This window comes from Bos grunniens, chromosome 6 (genome assembly GCF_055505025.1).
Source record: "Bos grunniens cultivar Pamir isolate PY7600 chromosome 6, Bosgru_T2T1.0, whole genome shotgun sequence".
Classification (NCBI taxonomy): domain Eukaryota; kingdom Metazoa; phylum Chordata; class Mammalia; order Artiodactyla; family Bovidae; genus Bos; species Bos grunniens.
The window spans coordinates 96320439-96340019 of NC_141170.1; the positions used below are offsets into that span (position 1 = coordinate 96320439).

The following is a 19581-nucleotide window of genomic DNA, read 5'->3' on the forward strand; positions in this document are numbered from 1 at the left end:
AGGGTCTTTCCCAATGAGTCAGTTCTTCGCATCAGGTGGCCAAAGTATTGGAGCTTCAGCATCAGTCCTTCCAATGAATATTCAGGACTGATTTCCTTTAGGATGGACTGATTTGAGGACAGAGGATGAGATGGTTGGATGGCATCATCAACTCGATGGACATGAGTTTGAGTAAGCTCCAGGAATTGGTAATGGACAGGGAAGCCCAGTGTGCTGCAGGCCATGGGGTCGCAAAGACTGGACACGACTGAGTGACTGAACTGATCTGATCTCCTTCCAGTCCAAGGGATTCTCAAGAGTCTTCTCCAACACGACAGTTCAAAAGCATCAATTCTTCAGCGCTCAGCTTCCTTTATAGTCCAACTCTCACACGCATACATGACTACTGGAAAAACCATAGCTTTGACTAGATGGACCTTTGTTGGCAGAGTAATGTCTCTGCTTTGTAATAGGCTGTCTAGGTTGGTCATAGCTTTTCTTCCAAGGAGCAAGCATCTTTTAATTTCATGGCTGCAATCACCATCTGCAGTGATTTTGGAGCCCCCCAAAATAAGGTCTCTCATTGTTTCTACTGTTTCCCCATCTATTTGCCATGAATTGATGAGACTTGATGCCATGATCTTAGTTTTCTGAATGTTGAGTTTTAAGCCAACTTTTTCACTCTCCTCTTTCACTTTCATCAAGAGGCTCTTTAGTTCTTCTTCACTTTCTGCCATAAGGGTGGTGTCATCTGCGTATCTGAAGTTATTGACATTTCTCCCAGCAATCTTGATTCCATCTTGTGCTTCATCCAGCCTGGCACTTCACATGATGTACTCTGCATATAAGCTAAATAAGCAGGATGACAATATACAGCCTTGACGTACTCCTTTCCCAATTTGGAACCAGTCTGTTGTTTCATGTCCAGTTTTAACTGTTACTTCTTGACCTGCGTACAGGTTTTTCAGGAGGCAGATAAGGTGGCCTGGTATTCCCGTCTCTTTCAGAATTTTTCACAGTCCATTGTGATCTACACAGAGGCTTTGGTGTAGTCAATAAAGCAGAAGTAGACGTTTTTCTGGAACTCTTGCTTTTTTGATGATTCAGTGGATGTTGGCAGTTTGATCTCTGGTTCCTCTGCCTTTTCTAAATCCAGCTTGAACATCTGGAAATTCATGGTTCACATACTGTGGAAGCCTGGCTTGGAGAATTTTGAGCATTACTTTGCTAGCGTGTGAGATGAGTGCAATTGGGTGGTAGTTTGAACATTGTTTGGCATTGCCCTTCTTTGAGATTGTAATGAAAACTGACCTTTTCCAGTCCTGTGGCCACTACTGAGTTTTTCAAATTTGCTGACATATTGAGTACAGCACTTTCACAGAATCAAATTTTTTCATGCAAAGATGGGCACAATAAAGGACAGAAATGGTATGGACCTAACAGAAGCAGACGATATTAAGAAGAGATGGCAAGAATACACATAAGAAGTATATAAAAAAGATCTTAATGACCCAGATAACCACAATGGTGTGATGACTCACCTAGATAGAGACAGACATCTTGGAGTGAGAAGTCAAATGGGCCTTAGGAAGCATCACTACAAACAAAGCTAGTGGAGGTGATGGAATTCCAACTATTTAAAACATGGAAACTTACATTACCATGGGGTGGGGGAGGGGGGACAATGGTGGGACTGCTGAGAACAGCTGTCACTCGGACTTCACTGCCTTGTAAGGCATCGTGGCTGTGTTCCCCAGCCCCCTGGCATCTCAGAATGCCTCCCTTCACTTCAACAAACTTAGAGTGGCCAAAAAGAACTATGACCTGAGGATCCTGGAGCAAGCCAGATCCCAATAAATGGAAAAGAGAAGGGACCAGCATGGCAGGGGTCGGGGCAAGGTGGAGGGGATCGAGGGGCCCTGTCAGACCACAGACAGAGGCAGCAAGTAAGATAAGGTCCACAGACAGACACTGAACTGGAGCCTAAGACGGTGGGGATGAAGATGGAAACAGACACTCACACCGGCACTGGACTCTTTCTCACTCCCCTGCCAAGGGTCCCTCCTTTTCCCTGGTTGGCCCATGTCTGCTTCCCTCTCTTTCCTATCCTCTTCTATCATTTTTTATCTCCTCTCTCACCATGAAATTAATTCATATTTTATGGTCAGGTAGAATTGGGAGGGTCCCATACTCCCCCATTCTCCTATTTCCCTTATCATTCCAAGCTCCCTTTTCTTTTTTGGTCTTTATAAATATATTTATATGGACAGAATTAAGAAAAATTGATTTCCCCTCTCACCCCATCTTGTCTCCCCAAACCCCACAGAGTTTAAACTCGGGCCTCCATCCACACCCCCAGAACACTGTATATTGTTTGAGGTTTGTGCCGCAGTAACAGACACAGTAGTGAGTTGCACATACAGATGTTTGCTGGGTGTATTCACTGTAACTTTTTTATTTAATCTGATTTTTTGTTTGTTGGGGGGTTCTTTGGGGGGCAATTGCTTTTGTTTTTAAATATAAAAAAAATTCTGTCGCTGGGAAAATAAAAAGGAATGCTACAACATAATAACATCAGACAAAGGTTTATTTACTCATTTCTCTTACTGTAGCAAACTATCCAGTTCTGAGTATCCATAAATAATAAAAACAGTTGTAGGACATATAGAAAGTAGTAAGTGAAAGTAATTTTCATGTATTTCACATAACAAATCAGGCTTAAGTAATCACTGGCTTCCCACTGAATTTTTAAATGCTCTTGAAAGAATGTAAATAAAAGCAATATGGAAAAGTTATAATCCACAAAATGATGACTATAACAGTTTAGTGCCCCAAAAGTTAAGGATAAAAAGTTCTTCCCTATTATCTTCTTCCTAAACTTCTGTTTAAACAAGAAATAGATTTCATTTGACTTTTGGAACCACGGTGAGGAAGTGACATATGCCCATAGTCTACAATTCTGAATCCCTGGGAAATCAAAGATGGCTTACCTTTTCTAATGTACTGAAGGAAGGCCAGGACTGATATCCATACTCAGATACAAATCGAGCTTTGGGGAAAGTTCTCCAATTCCAGCAGTCAGTCACATAATCATAAAAATGTACGTCCCCATAATTCAGGTCATAGGGGTTTGGAGAGAGCCAACCTTCTGCAATGGTTTTGGCCCCATTTGTAGGACTGGATGTGATAAAAGGACGAGTCTGGTCTCCCTGAATTCAGAAATAAAATGGTTAAAGAGATAATATTTTCACCCAGTAAAGTACAGATCACTTACTTCTTTAAAAGTATCATCAGGTCCCAGAAATGCCAAGTTGTCATTTAGTCAAGTAGCTAATAGAAAAATGATAGAGCCACCTACATTCTTCACATTTGACAGCCACCAGCACATTTCTGCTGTTTGCCAATCCTTCATATTTCTTTTTTACTTTAATTTAGCTGCACAGAGTCTTAGTTGTGGTATTCAGGCTCTAATTCTCTGATCAGGCATTGAATCCAGGCCTCCCTCAAGCTCAGCGTCTTAACCACTGGACCACCAAGGAAGTCGCTCTTCACATCTTTTCATAATGCTGCTGCTGCTGCTAAGTCGCTTGCTTCAGTCGTGTCTGACTCTGTGCGACCCCAGGGACTGCAGCCCACCAGGCTCCTCCGTCCATGGGAGTTTCCAGGCAAGAACACTGGAGTGGGTTGCCATTTCCTTCTCCAATGCAGGAAAGTGAAAAGTGAAAGTGAAGTCGCTCAGTCGTGTCTGACTCTGTGCGACCCCATGGACTGCAGCCCACCAGGCTCCTCCGTCCATGGGAGTTTCCAGGCAAGAACACTGGAGTGGGTTGCCATTTCCTTCTCCAATGCAGGAAAGTGAAAAGTGAAAGTGAAGTCGCTCAGTCATGTCTGACTATTAGCGAGCCCATGGACTGCAGCCCACCAGGCTCCTCCGTCCATGGGAGTTTCCAGGCAAGAGTACTGGAGTGGGTTGACATTGCCTTCTCCGTTTCATAATGAATCATAGCTTATACCTCACAGCTGCTGTTCCTAATCTTTTCCAATCATGTCTTACCTACACTTGACCTTCCCCCATCATGGGTAGTATACAGTCTGGTACAGAATTCTGGCCTAGTGACATTTTGAGCCTAATAAGTTTTTGTTTTGTGTATGTATGCTGTGAGTGGGGGAGGTTTTATATCAATACACTCTATGATGTTGAGCAGCATACCTGACCTCTACCTACTAGACACCAGTAATACGTAACCCCCACTCCCCTCAAAAAATTCTACAGACATTGCCAAATGTTCTCCTGTATCTTGGGAACAAAATCACTTCCACTTGAGAAACAAAGGTCTAATGGTTTAGAATGGGCTATGGATCGTTTCTTGGCCTTTTGGCTATAATTAAGTGTAGAATGGGATATGGAATCAGAGGAACATGAGTTTAAATCTCAAATTAGAATCATATTGTTTTGGGACAGGTCTAAGCCTCAGTTGTCTTATCTGTAAAATGGGGATAATAAATAGTACTTCTGTCATCGGGCTATTGTGGAATGGTAAAAAAAAAAAAAGGAAATGTGTGGAAGAGATGGCTCAGGGTCCACTGAAATTCATATTTCCATTTCTGTAATTTGGAGCTGCCTGTAGGATGTGGCTTCTTAACCTATTAGAAGTCTGTGAGACTACATTCTCGTTGTCTTCCCCAGTTCACAGGCAAAGGCCTAGGAGATGGTGGAGATGGAAGGAGTCTGGGTCTCGAAAAACAGGAGAGCTGCCTGCCCATTAGAAACAGCCATTCTGTAGTGTTACTCAGTAAAAAAGAAACTTTTACTACATAAACCACTAAAACGCTGCAGTTTGTTACAGCAGCCAGGATATAATTATTTAATCCAGTACCTAGCGCTCAAAATGTTTTAATTATTATCTCACTTAATGAACTGACTTTCTATTTCATTGAGAAGAATCATTCATTTAGCAAGTCTCTCTCAAGTGTTTACTGCGAGTCAGGCATTTTTCAGCAAGAACGAGAGAGAGAATCTATGGCAATGTCAAGTATTAATGCATCAAATCTCTGCTGAGCATTTACCATGCACCAGGTATGCAGTTTTTGCTATATACTGGAGGTTCAGCAAGGAACAAGGCAGACATGCTGACTGCCCTCTTAAAAGTGTAGACTGAGGGGGGCGGTCCTAAGACGGTGGGGGAATAGGACGGGGAGACCACTTTCTCCCCCACAAATTCTTTGAAAGATCATTTGAATGCTGAGAAAATTCCACAAAACAACTTCTGAATGCTGGTGGAGGACACCAGGCACCCAGAAAGGCAGCCCATTGTCTTCAAAAGGAGATAGGACAAAGTTTCTAAACACCAGGAAACCCTCTCACCGGTAGGTTTGTGGGGAGTTTTAGAACCTCAGAGGGCAACATAACCGGGAGGAAAAAAACAAATAAATAAAACCCACAGATTCCGCACCTAACCACAACTCCCAGTGGAGAAGCCCAGACGCTCGCATCCGCCACCAGCAAGTGAGGGCTGAACAGGGAGGCACGGGCTGCATTGCTTAGCCTAAGGACTGGGCCTGAATGCCCTGAGGACAATCTGAGGGAGCTAACATGAGACAGCAACCCAAACTGTGGGATAGCCAGAGAGAAAGAGAGAAAAAAGACAAAGAGAGAGAGAGAACTTTCCCGTAAAAAGCTCTAACCTAAGGCACTGCCCAGAGAAGGCAATGGCATCCCACTCCAGTACTCTTGCCTGGAAAGTCCCATGGACGGAGGAGCCTGGTAGGCTGCAGTCCATGGGGTCGCGAAGAGTAGGACACGACTGAGCGACTTCCCTTTCACTTTTCACTTTCATGCATTGGAGAAGGAAATGGCAGCCCACTCCAGTGTTCTTGCCTGGAGAATCCCAGGGACAGGGGAGCCTGGTAGGCTGCCGTCTCTGGGATCACACAGAATCGGACACGACTGAAATGACTTAGCAGCAGCAACAGCAGCAGCAAGGCACTGCTGGCCCGCTCACAGAACAAAGGACTGAGCGAATACCAGAGGAGAGCTAGCCAGCTGAGGACCAGCCCATCCCCCACCAGAGGCAAGGAGGCAGCCGGGCGACAGCCAGAAGCGGAAGGCAAGGGGCAAACTCGGGCCCAGAGACAGCATCCTCTATTGTGAGCAGGCTCCCAGTTGCTAACCAAGTCTTCCTGGGATCCTGGACGGTTGACATTTGCCAGAAGGGTTGCAACCATAGATCAGCTCCCCAGAGGAGACACACAGCACAACTGAAATGGTGCTCCCGCTGTGCACCCAGGAAACCCAAATGGCCGGGACAAGGCAGGTGATAAGATGCACTGCCCACCTGGGGACTGTGCGCTCACCAAGCACCTGATCTCCTGAGCTGCTCAGACCTGGGAAGGGCAAAAAATGCAGACCCAACGGAGTCTGTGCCTTTGTGGAGTACACGAGAACCTGAACCTGAGCGGCTTAGACCTGGGAAGTGCACGCAACCCAGGGCCCACTTTAGAACGTTCCCCTGCAGAGCAACCTGGAGCCTGAGCAGCGTAAACCAGGAAAGCACACACGCCGTGAGTGGGGGCAAACCCAGTGTGGCCCAGACACTGCAAGCACTCCCCACACATGCCAGTGATATTTGTTTGCAGTGTTCCTCCCTCCCTGCAGCACAACTGAACAAATGAGCCTAAATAAATGACCACCTTCGCATCCTTGTGTTAGGGCAGAAATTAGACACTGAAGAGACTTGCAAACAGAGGAAGCCAAAATAAACAAAGAAGAGGGAACTGCTTTGGAAGTGACAGGTGCAAGAGATTAAAACCCTGTAGTTAGAATTGACTATATTGGAAGGGGCCTATACACCTTCAGAAGAAGTATAAGCTGGAACACGGAACTATCTGAAACTGAACTGACCCCTCAACGGCTCCAGAGTAAATTCTAGATATATCTTACTATTATCATTTTTTTAATTTTTAAGTTCTTTATCACTCCTTTAATTTTCATTTTTAAAACCTATTACCTTGTACAAAAAAAAAGACCTTATTTTTAAAGCAAATTTCATATATATATTTTATAATTTTTGCAATTTTGTTTTGTTTTTTTAATATTGTATTTTTTAGAGTCTAACCTCTACTCTAGATTTTTAATTTTTGCTTTTTGGTATTTGTTGTCAATTTTGAACCTTTAAGAATCCAATCTTCAGTACCTATTTTTACTTAGGAGCATGATTATTGGCTTGATTGCTCTCTCCCCTTTTGACTCTCCTCTTTCTCCCCCAGGTCACCTCTATCTCCTCCCTCCCTATTCTCTTCTCTACTTAACTCTGAATCTCTTTGGGTGTTCCAGAATGTGGAGAACACCTAGGAAACTGATTACTGGCTAGACTGGTCTCTATCCTTGTGACTCCTTCTCCTCTCCTCCTGGTCACCTCTATCTCCTTCCTCTCTCTTCTTCTCTATGTAACTCTGTGAACCTCTCTGAGTGTTCCAGACTGTGGAGAGCAAATAGGGAATTGATTACTGACTAGATTGCTCTCTCCCCTTTTGAATCCCCCTCTTCTCCTCCTGGTCACCTCTATCTCCCTCCTCCCTCTTCTCTTCTCCATGTAACTCTGTGAACCTCTCTGGGTGTCCCTCACTGTGGAGAATCTTTTCACCATTAACCTAGATGTTTTATCATTGGTGCTGATGGAGAAGTCTTGAGGCTACTGTAAGAATAAGACTGAAAGCCAGAGACAGGAGGCTTAAATCCAAAACTTGAGAACACTAGAAAACTCCTGACTCCAAGGAACACTAATCGACAAGAGCTCATCCAAAAGCCTCCATACCTACACTGAAACAAGCTCCACCCAAGAGCCAACAAGTTGCAGAGCAAGACATACCAAGCTAATTCTCCAACAACCCAGGAACACAAACCTGAGCACTAAAATACAGGCGGCCACAAGTCACACCAAACCCACAGACACCTCAAAACTCACTACTGGACACTTCACTGCACTCCAGAGAGAACAGATCCAGCTCCACCCACCAGAACACCGACACAAGCTTCCCTAACCAGGAAATCTTGACAAGCCACTCATCCAACCCCATCCACAGAGAGGAAACTCCACAATAAAAAGGAACTACAAACTTCCAGCATACAGAAAGGCCACCCCAAACACAGCAATCAAAACAAGATGAAAAGGCGGAGAAATATTCAGCAGGTAAAGGAACATGATAAAAGCCCACCAAACCAAAGAAGAGGAGATAGGGCGTCTACCTGAAAAAGAATTCAGAATAATGATGGTAAAAATGACCCAAAGTCTTGAAAGCAAATGGAGTTACAGATAAATAGTCTGGAGACAAGGATTGAGAAGATGTAAGAAAAGTTTAACAAGGACCTAGAAGAAATAAAAAAGACTCAATCAATAATGAATAATGGAATAACTAGACCAAAAGCACTCTGGAGGGAACCAATTGTAGAATAACTGAGGCAGAAGATAGGAAAAGTGAGGTGGAAGATAGAATGGTGGAAATAAATGAAGCAGAGAAGAAGAAAAGAATTAAAAGAAATGAGGACTACCTCAGAGACCTCTGGGACAATGTTAAACACCCCAACATTCGAATCATAGGAGTCCCAGAAGAAGAAGACAAAAAGAAAGACAATGAGAAAATACTTCAGGAGGTAATAGTTGAAAACTTCCCTAAAATGGGGAAGGAAATAATCACCCAAGTCCAAGAAACCCAGAGAGTCCCAAACAGGATAAACCCAAGGCAAAACACCCTAAGATACATAATAATCAAATTCACAAAGATCAAACACAAAGAACAAATATTAAAAGCAGCAAGGGAAAAACAACAAATAACACACAAGGGGATTTCCGTAAGGATAACAGCTGAACTTTCAATAGGAACTCTTCAGGCCAGGAGGGAATGGCAGGACATACTTAAAATACGACAACCCAGATTACTGTACCCAGCAAGGATCTCATTCAAATATGAAGGAGAAATCAAAAACTTTACAGACAAGCAAAAGCTGAGAGAATTCAGCACCACCAAATCAGCTCTTCAAAAACGCTAAAGGATCTTCTCTAGAGAGGACACACAGAAAAGGTTTATAAACTCGAACCCAAAACAACAAAGTAAATGGCAACAGAATCATACTTATCAATAATTACCTTAAATCAATAATTACCTTAAATTATTGGTAATAAGTTGAATGCCCCAACCAAAAGACAAAGACTGGCTGAATGGATACAAAAACAAGACCCCTATATATGCTGTCTACAAGAGACTCACCTCGAAACAAGTGACACAATACAGACTGAAAGTGAAGGGCTGGAAAAAGAGATTTCATGCAAATGGAGACCAAAAGAAAGCAGGAGTAACAATACTCATATCAGATAAAATAGACTTTGAAATAAAGGCCATGAAAAGAGACAAAGAAGGACACTACATAATGATCAAAGGATCAATCCAAGAAGAAGATGTAACAATTATAAATATATATGCACCCAACATAGGAGCACTGCAATATGTAAGGCAAATGCTAACAAGTATGAATGGGGAAATTAACAGTAACACAATAATTGTGGGAGACGTTAATACCCCACTCACAACTATGGATAGATCAACTAAACAGAAAATTAGCAAGGAAACACAAACTTTAAATGATACAATGGACCAGTTAGACCTAATGATATCTATAGGACATTTCACCCCAAAACAATTAATTTCACCTTTTTCTCAAGTGGACATGGAACCTTCTCCAGGATAGATCACATCCTGGGCCGTAAATCTAGCCTTGGTAAATTCAAAAATTTGAAATCATCTCAAGCATCTTTTCTGATTACAATGCAGTAAGATTAGATGTCAACTACTGGCATCACCGACTCAATGGACATGGGTTTGGGTAGACTCCAGCAGTTGGTGATGGACAGGAAGGCCTGGAGTGCTGCAGTTCATGGGGTTGCAAAAAGTTGGACACGACTGAGCAACTGAACTGAACTGAAAGGAAAAAAACCACTAAAAATACAAACATATGGAGGCTAAACAACACACTTCTGAATAACCAACAAATCACAGAAGAAATCAAAATATGCATAGAAACAAATGAAAATGCAAATACAACAATCCAAAACCTATGGGATTCAGTAAAAGCAGTGCTAAGGGGAAGGTTCATAGCAGTACAAGCCTACCTCAAGAAACAGGAGAAAAATAAAATAAATAACCTAACTCTACACCTAAAGCAACTAGAAAAAGAAGAAATGAAGAACCCCAGGGTTAGTAGAAGGAAAAGAAATCATAAAAATTACCGCAGAAATAAGTACAAAAGAAACAAAGGAGACCACAGCAAAAATCAAAAGCTAAAAGCTTGTTTTTTGAGAAGATAAATAAAATAGATAAACCATTAGGCAGACTCATCAAGAAAAAAAGGGAGAAGAATCAAATCAACAAAATTAGAAAGGAAAATGGAGAAATCACAACAGACAACACAGAAATACAAAGGATCCTAAGAGACTGCTATTAGTAACTATATGCCAATAAAATGGACAACTTGGAAGAAATTGACAAATTCTTAGAAAAGTATAACTTTCCAAAACTGAACCAGGAAGAAATGGAAAATCTTAACAGACACATCACAAGTACGGAAATTGAAACTGTAATCAGAAATCTTCCAACAAACAAAAGCCCAGAACCAGATGGCTTCACAGCTGAATTCAACCAAAAATTTAGAGAAGAGCTAACACCCATCCTACTCAAAATCTTTCAGAAAGTTGCAGAGGAAGGTAAACTTCCAAACTCATTCTATGAGGCCACCATCACCCTAATACCATAACCGGACAAAGATGCCATAAAAAAAGAAAACTATAGGCCATTATCACTGATGAACATAGATGAAAAAGTCCTTAACAAAATTTGAGCAAACAGAATCCAACAACATATTAAAAAGATCATACATCATGACCAAGTGGGCTTTGTCCCAGGGATGCAAGGATTCTTCAATATTTGCAAATCAATCAATGTGATACACCACATTAACAAACTGAAAGATAAAAACCATATGACTATCTCAATAGATGCAGAGAAAGCCTTTGACAAAATTCAAGATCCATTTATGATAAAAACCCTCCAGGAAGCAGGCATAGAAGGAACATACCTCAACATAATAAAAGCTATATATGATAAACCCACAGCAAACATTATCCTCAATGGTGAAAAATTGAAAGCATTTCCCCTAAAGTCAGGAACAAGAGAAGGATGCCCACTCTCACCACTACTATTCAACATAGATTTGGAAGTTTTAGCCACAGCAATCAGAGAAGAGAAAGAAATAAAAGGAATCCAGATTGGAAAAGAAGAAAACTCTCACTGTTTGCAGATGACATGATCCTCTACATAGAAAACCCTAAAGACTCCACCAGAAAATTACTAGAGCTAATCAATGAATACAGTAAAGTTGCAGGATATAAAATTAACACAGAGAAATCCCGTGTATTCATATACACTAACAATGAGAAAACAGAGAAATTAAGGAAACAATTCCATTCACCATTGCAATGAAAAGAATAAAATACTTAGGAATAAAGCTACCTAAAGAAACAAAAGACCCGTATATAGAAAACTATAAAACACTCGTGAAAGAAATCAAAGAGGACCCAAGTAGATGGAGAAATATGTTCATGGATCGAAAGAATCAATATAGTCAAAATGAGTATACTACCCAAAGCAATCTATAGATTCAGTTCAATCCCTATCAAGCTACCAATGATATTTTTCAGAGAACTAGAACAAATAATTTCACAATTTGTATGGAAATACAAAAAACCTCAAATAGCCAAAGCAATATTGAGAAAGAAGAATGGAACTTGAGGAATCAATCTGCCTGACTTCAGACTATACTACAAAGCTACAGTCATCAAGACAGTATGGTACTGGCACAAAGACAGAAATATAGATCAATGCAACAAAATAGAAAGCCCAGAGATAAATCCATGCACCTATGGACACCTTATCTTTGACAAAGGAGGCAAGAATATACAATGGAGAAAAGACAATCTCTTTAACAAGTGGTGCTGCAAAAACTGGTCAACCACTTGTAAAAGAATGAAAACAGAACACTTTCTAACACCATACACAAAAATAAACTCAAAATGGATTAAAGATCTAAAGTTAAACCAGAAACTATAAAACTCCTAGAGGAGAACATAGGCAAAACACTCTCTGACATAAATTACAGCAGGATCCTCTATGACCCACCTCCCAGAATATTGGAAATAAAAGCAAAAACAAACAAATGGGACCTAATTAAATTTAAAAGCCTTTGCACAATGAAGGAAACTATAAGCAAGGTGAAAAGACAGCCTTCAGAATGGGAGAAAATAATAGCAAATGAAGCAACTGATGAAGGACTCATCTCAAAAATATACAAGCAACTCCTGCAGCTCCATTCCAGAAAAATAAGTGATCCAATCAAAAAATGGGCCAAAGAACTAAACAGACATTTCTCCAAAGAAGACATACAGATGGCTAACAAACACATGGAAAGATGCTCAACATCACTCATTATCAGAGAAATGCAAATCAAAACCACCATGAAGTACCATCACACACAGGTCAGAATGGCTGCTTTCCAAAAGTCTACAAGCAATAAATGGTGGAGAGGATGTGAAGAAAAAGGAACTCTCTTACACTGTTGGTGGGAATGCAATCTAGTACAGCCACTATGGAGAACAGTATGGAGATTCCTCAAAAAAATGGAAATAGAACTGCCATATGACCAAGCAATCCCACTGCTGGGCATACACATCGAGGAAACCAGAACTGAAAGAGACACATGTACCCCAATGTTCATCACAGCACTGTTTATAATAGCCAGGACATGGAAGCAACCTAGATGTCCATCAGCAGACGAATGGATAAGAAAGCTGTGGTACATATACACAATAGAATATTACTCAGAATTAAAAAGAATGCATTTGAATCAGTTCTAATGAGGTGGATGAAACTGGAGCCTATTATACAGAGTGAAGTAAGTCAGAAAGAAAAACACCAATACAATATATTAACGCATATACATAGAATTTAGAAAGATGGTAACCATGACCCTATATGCGAGAAAGCAAAAGAGACACAGATATAAAGAACAGACTTTTAGGACTCTGTGGGAGAATGCAAGGGTGGGATGATTTGAAAGAATGGCATTGAAATATGTATATTATCATATGTGAAATAGATCGCTAGTCCAGGTTTGATGCATGAGACAGGGTGTTCAGGGCTGGTGCACTGGGATAACCCTGAGGGATGGGATGGGGAGGGAGGTGGGAGGGGGTTCAGGATGGGGGAGACATGTACACCCATGGCTGATTCATGTGTATGTATGGCAAAAACCAAAATATTGTAATTAGCCTCCAATTAAAACAAATAAAAAAGAGTAGACTGAAATCTAGTGGCGAAACCAAATGCTGAGCAAGTATAAAAGTGTGATGAATGTTTTAAAGGAGAAGTGCAGGGCTCTTTCAAAATATAAAACATATTGCAGAAAGCCAATAAGGCCTCCCTGAGAAATAGGTTTTCAGAAAATAATTTTCTCAACTTTTCTCCATTAGAATTCTTACTTCTTCTTGGTATATTCACCCATTTTTTTCTTTTCTCATTTCTCTTTTGTCACTGGGTGAAAACCCTTATTCTTTCTCTTTGCCAGCTTCTCCATAGTCCTCTGGTCGTCTTTTGATTTCATTTTGGAATTAACACCAGTAAATTATCGTCTGCTCTTTTAAAAAATCTCTCCACTGTCCTTTCCATCAGCTTAAGGACTTTCCATATCCTAATTAAAAAAAACAAATCCCCCAATCTCTTGCAGCCCATCAGATTTCTTTACCACCCATTCCTTTCTCAACCCCTGTCACTCAATTCCTGAGCATTCCAATCCACTGAAATTGTTTTTGGATTTTTCATAAACTACCCATGAACTTCTATTTCCCAAATGAAGCAAGAGTCCCCACACTCTTCCCCCTCTGGTATGCAATAAATGACCTACTTACTACTTTCTGGCATTCTCCCCACTCCTGACTGCTTGTTCACTACTCTTTCACATTCCGGTTTCCCCAAACCTTTCCGATCATTCCTTCTCCAGCTCCCCTCTCCATTCTTGGATGGACGTCACTCTCTTCAGCCTCTCCTGCTCTATACCTTTTCCCAAGGCTGCCCTCTTACCAATGTTCTGATTGCTCCCAGATCACTTCACCCTCATATTTCAGTTTCCAATAACCTGGCTCCAGATTCCACCTGGCTTGTCCTGCCGACATCTCAAATCTAATCTTTCAAAGCAGAACACCTTATTTACTTATCCCAAACCTACTTGCCTATGCCTCCTACCTTCATAAAAAGTGCTTAAGTAGGAATCATCTTCCATTTATTCCTCTCTCTCACATCTCACACTCACTTGCTCGGGATCAATTTTTTTTTTTTTTTCCCATCACCTCATTTCCAGCCCCACTACCTATGACTTATATGACCTTGAACAATTCATCTAACCCTCCAGTGTCTTCATCTCTAAAATCAAGATTACATTACTTACATTCCAGGGTCCTTAAATAAATCCTACAAAGCACCTTTATCATTACTATGTTAATATAATAAGCATAATCTATCAATGCCTGGCATATAATATTCCCAATAACTTGGAATTTTCAATTATTATAACTCGTTTTCTCACCTAGAATCTCTCACCTCACTAGTTCTTTGTTAGTAATAGTACCAGAAAGGGAAAGATATACCCAACTAAATGCAGATTTCCAAAAGACAGTACAGAGAGACAAGAAGGCCTTCTTCAATGAACAGAGTATAAAATTAGAAGAAAACAACAGAAGGGGAAAGACTAGAGATTTCTTCAGGAAAATTGGAGATATCAAGGGAACATTTTGCCCAAAGATGGGCACAATAAAGATTAGAAATGGTAAAGACGTAGTAGACACTGAAGAGATCAAGAATAGATGGGAAGAATGCACAGGACAAGGGAGAAGTATGTAAAAAAAGATCTTAATGAACTGGATTACTACAATGGTGTGGTCAGCCAGAGCCAGCCATTCTGGAGTGTAAAGTCAAGTGTGCCTTAGGGAAGCACTGCTGTTAATAAAGTTGGTGGATGTGACGGAATTCCAGTAGAGCTATTCAAAACCCTAAAGAATGATGCCATCAAGGTGTTGCATCCAATATGTCAGCAAATCTGGAAGACTGAGTAGTGGCCACAGGACTGGAAAAGGTCAATCCTCATCCCAATTCCCAAGAAGGGTCGTACTAAAGAATGTGCTAACCATTGGACAATTGCACTCCTCTCCCATGGTAGTAAGGTCATGCTTAAAATCTTGCATGCTAGGCTTTAGCATTATGTGAACCAAGAACTTCCAGGTGTCCAAGCTGCGTTTAGAAAAGGAAGAGGAACCAGAGATCAAATTGCCAACATTCGCTGGATCATAGAGAAAGCTAGGGAATTCCAGAAATATATCTACCTCTGTTTATAGACCATGCTCAAGCCTTTGACTGTGTGGATCATAATAAACTGTGGAAAGTTCTTAAAGAGATGGGAATACCAGACCATCTGACCTGTTTCCTGAGAAACCTGTATGCAGGTTAAGAAGCAACAGTTAGAACCCTGTATGGAACAACGGACTGATTCAAGATTGAGAAAGGAGTATGACAGGGCTGTCTGCTGTCACCCTGTTTGTTTAATCTATATGCTGAACACATCATAAGAAATGCCAGGCTTCATGAGTTACAAGCTGGAATCAAGACAGGCAGGAGAAACATCAACAACCTCAGACATGCAGATGATACCACTGCATGTGAAGTGGTGAAGAGGAACTGCAAGTTCCTCTGCAAGTGCAAGTGAAGAGGAACCAAAGAGCATCTTGATGAGGGGGAAGATGGAGACTGAAAGAGCCAGTTTAAAACTGGATATTAAAAAAAACTATGATCGTGGCATCCGGCCACATTACTTCATGGAAAATAAAAGGGAAAAAAGGTGCAACTAGGGACAGATTTCCTCTTTTTGGGCTTTAAATTCACTGGAGATGGTGACTGCAGCCATGAAATCAGAAGATGTTTGCTTTTTCGCAGGAAAGCCACAACAAACCTAAACAGTGTGTTAAAAAGCAGAGACAGTACTCTGCCAACAAAAGCCCGTAGAGTCAAGGCTGTGAGAGCTGGACCATGAAGAAGGTGGAGCACTGAAGACCTGATGCCTTTGAACTGTGGTGCTAGAGAAGACTCCTGAGAGTCCCTTGGACAGCAAGGAGATCAAGGGAAATCAACCCTGAATACTCATTGGAAGGACTGATGCTGAAACTCCAGTATTTTGGTCATCTGATGCAAACAGCTGACTCATTGGAAAAGTCCCTGATGCTGGGAAAGATTGAGGGCAGTAGGAGAAGAGGGCATCAGAGGATGAGATGGCTGGATGGCATCACCAATGCAATGGACATGAACTTGGGCAAACTTCGGGAGATGGTGAGGGACAGAGAGGCCTGGTGAGCTGCAGTCCATGGGGTCACAAAAAGTCAGACATGATGGGCTGACTGAACAACAACAATAGTACCATCTAGGACATGGATCATATAAAATTCCTCCCCTCCCCACAAATGTCTACTAGCTTCCCACTATCTACTGAATGAAGCCCAACTCCCTAACGTGATTCAAAGTCCTTTGAAGATTTGTTTCCAAACTGCCTTTTCTGTCTTTGACTCTCCACACCAATCCACAAGTCCTTTGCTTCAAGCACTGGGCAGTGCTTGCTGCTTCCTATCCATCCCTGTTTTCACATCTTTTCACCTTTCTTGACATGGCCTAAAATACCTAAAGAACAACCACTTTGCCTCAAATTCTACCCTACCTTTAAGGCTTGGTTTGAATGTCACCTTATAATTGAAAGCCTTTCTAGATCCTTCCAGTTAAAACGACTGGTTCTTCCATACAATTGCTAACATTTTGGACTACATTTTTCATAGCACTTCTTTCACTCGGCCATGTGGAGCTGGTATTTCTTTTCATGTCTCCCAAGAGCTATAAGCTCCACGAGGATAACAGGTTCCCCACAGCATTGAGAACGAGGCTTTGCTCCTAGAAATATATATCCAGCAAATTCTGGTTGAATTTTAAAATATTAAAAAGCATGGTAAGATTATAGGGAATAAAATTTTAAACAATATTCTATTATAATGGCTTTAAAGTAAAATTGGAAAAGGCTGATCAACTGATCTTAACAATCAAGCTTGATTGGTTTCCCTCCATTATTCCAGATTCTTGAATAATTTGATAAGTTAAGCCAGTCAGTAAAATTACTAAAGAGTCTCTGCCTAAAAATATCCACCTGTGATAATGCACTACGATTTATTTCCATTTTTGTATAATTGCTGCTTTTTGTTTGATTTTTAGTCTCAGATCTCACAGATGATTTCTTTCTAGATCATGACCTTAAATGGTTCTTTGAACCAAGAGATACCTTGGTTCAAATAACCATTTGAACAGAGAATGTTTAGAGAATGACTGTTCTTTAAAAAGCATGAATTGCAAAAGAAGACTGATCATTTTGTAAGTGTGTGGATGAACCAATTTACGGTCCTTTTCCTTAAATGCTTTGTGTGCTGGGTCTGTGTGCTCAGTTGTGTCCAACTCTCTTGCGACTCCATCGACTGTAGCCTGCCAGCCTCCTCTGTCCGTGGAATTTTCTGGGCAAGAATGCTGGAGCAGGTTCCCCTTTCTTACTCCAGGGGATCTTCCAGACGCAGGGATTGAACCCACGTCTCCTGAGGCTCCTGCATTGGTAGGCGGATTCTTTACCACTGCACCACCTGGGGAGCCCAAATGTACGTGACTCCTAAATACTTTATACTTTGATACAAATGACAACAGTTATGACTATATAGCACTTAATCCTGTCCATCTTGAAATAAATTAGCAAACATCACTTACTGCTCACAAAATCATTAAAGAAAAAAAAAAAACAAAAACAAAAACACAGATTCCCTTGAGAAATTCCCTGGTAATCCAGTGGTTAAGACTTGGTGTTTTCCCTGCCATGGGCCAGGCCCCTGGTTGGGAAACTAAGATGTCACAAGCTGTTTGTAGAAGGAAGGGAGGGAGGGAGAGTGGGAAGAAAGAAAGGAGGAAAGAAGTGGTTCCTGTTCAAGATGGCAATATAACTATGTTTCTAAAAAAATAACAGCTTGTAAAAAAGTTAAATAAATAAAAACAAAGATCCCTTGTGAGAAAAGCATCAAGCTTCCATTTAAAAGATGGATAAGAAGTGGTACACACAGACTAATTTTTTTTAAGTTCAACAGTGTAGTGTTAAAACCAGAGATTGCTGAGGGAAACCAACGAAGATGATACTGATGATAAGCATTAAGTCAAAGTCCGCTGTGTGCCAGAATCTGTGTAATCACCTTCCATCCACTACCTCACTTAATCTACACAACATCTTTTAAGAGTTGCTGACTCTTAGATGGGAAAATGGAGATTAAGTAATTTATCCAAGTTTACTATGGACAGTATGTGGCCCAGCCAGGACTTGGAGTCACGTGCTCTTAAGCACTAAGCTACGAAATGAAAATTCTGACATTAACATCCATTGTGTAAAACTGTCAGGTACGAAAAACATGATACCAATACTGTGAGTAAACAGAAAAGTGTTCTACATAATGTTAAAGCTTATACCATCACATTTTGTGAATTAAAAAACTCTTCATGACACATGACTACTTAGCATAACAGATAAGCAAAAACTTTGAACCTATGTTTTTCATGAATCCTCACTGAAGTTTCTTCACATAAAGATCTCTCAGTCTGAACAGATGCTTCCAGCTTACATATTCTAAAATAAAGAATGTCGACTTACATGGATACTTCTAAATTCTAGATGCAATACTATGTTTCTAGAAAACCTAAGTATCTATAGCTTTAGAAGTTATAAACCCAAATTGGACACTAACTACAGGAAAAATTAAATACATGAGGGTTAAAAAAAAAATATGCACCCTAGGATGCAGATTGGCGCAGTCCCTGTGGAAAACAGTATGAAAGCTCCTCAGAAAACTAAAAACAGAATTACCATACGATTCAGCAAAGCCACTCCCAGGCACATATTCAGACAAAACTATAATTCAAAAAGATACATGCAACTCTATAGCCATGACATGGAAACAACCTAAATGTCTATCAGCAGATGAATGGATAAAGAAGGTTTAATGCATATATACAATGGAATACTGCTCAGTCATAAAAAAGAGTGAAATAATGCTATTTGCAGCAACATGGATGCAACCAGAGATGATCATACTAAGTGAAGTGAGAAAGATAAATATATGATATCGTTTATATGTGGAATATGAAATATAATTCAAATGAACCTATGAAACAGAATCACGGACATAATGAACAGACAGGTGGTTGCCAATGGAGTGAGAGTTGGGGGAGGGATAGAGTGAGAGGTTGTGGTTAACAGATGTAAGCTTTTATATATATATTCATACAATGGATAAATAACAAAGTCCTACTGTATAGCACAGGGAACTATATTCAGTATCTTATAATAAACCACAGTGGAAAAGAATATTTTAAAAAGGGTATGTGTGTATATAT

The 19581-nt window shown here is 40.7% G+C and overlaps 1 protein-coding gene across 7 annotated transcripts in view; it reads right to left on the minus strand.

Moving 5' to 3' along the window:
* Window positions 1-19581, minus strand: part of MANBA (mannosidase beta) — a 126316-nt gene that overhangs the window by 37512 nt on the left and 69223 nt on the right. For all 7 annotated transcript variants that reach the window (XR_015165726.1, XR_015165725.1, XM_086406773.1 and 4 more), the window contains one exon: window positions 2970-3188. Coding sequence is in view for 5 of the 7 variants with exons in the window: in XM_086406773.1 (XP_086262899.1) it covers window positions 2970-3188 (219 nt within the window). In the remaining 2 variants the exon portion in view is untranslated. The remainder of the gene's footprint in view (window positions 1-2969; window positions 3189-19581) is intronic.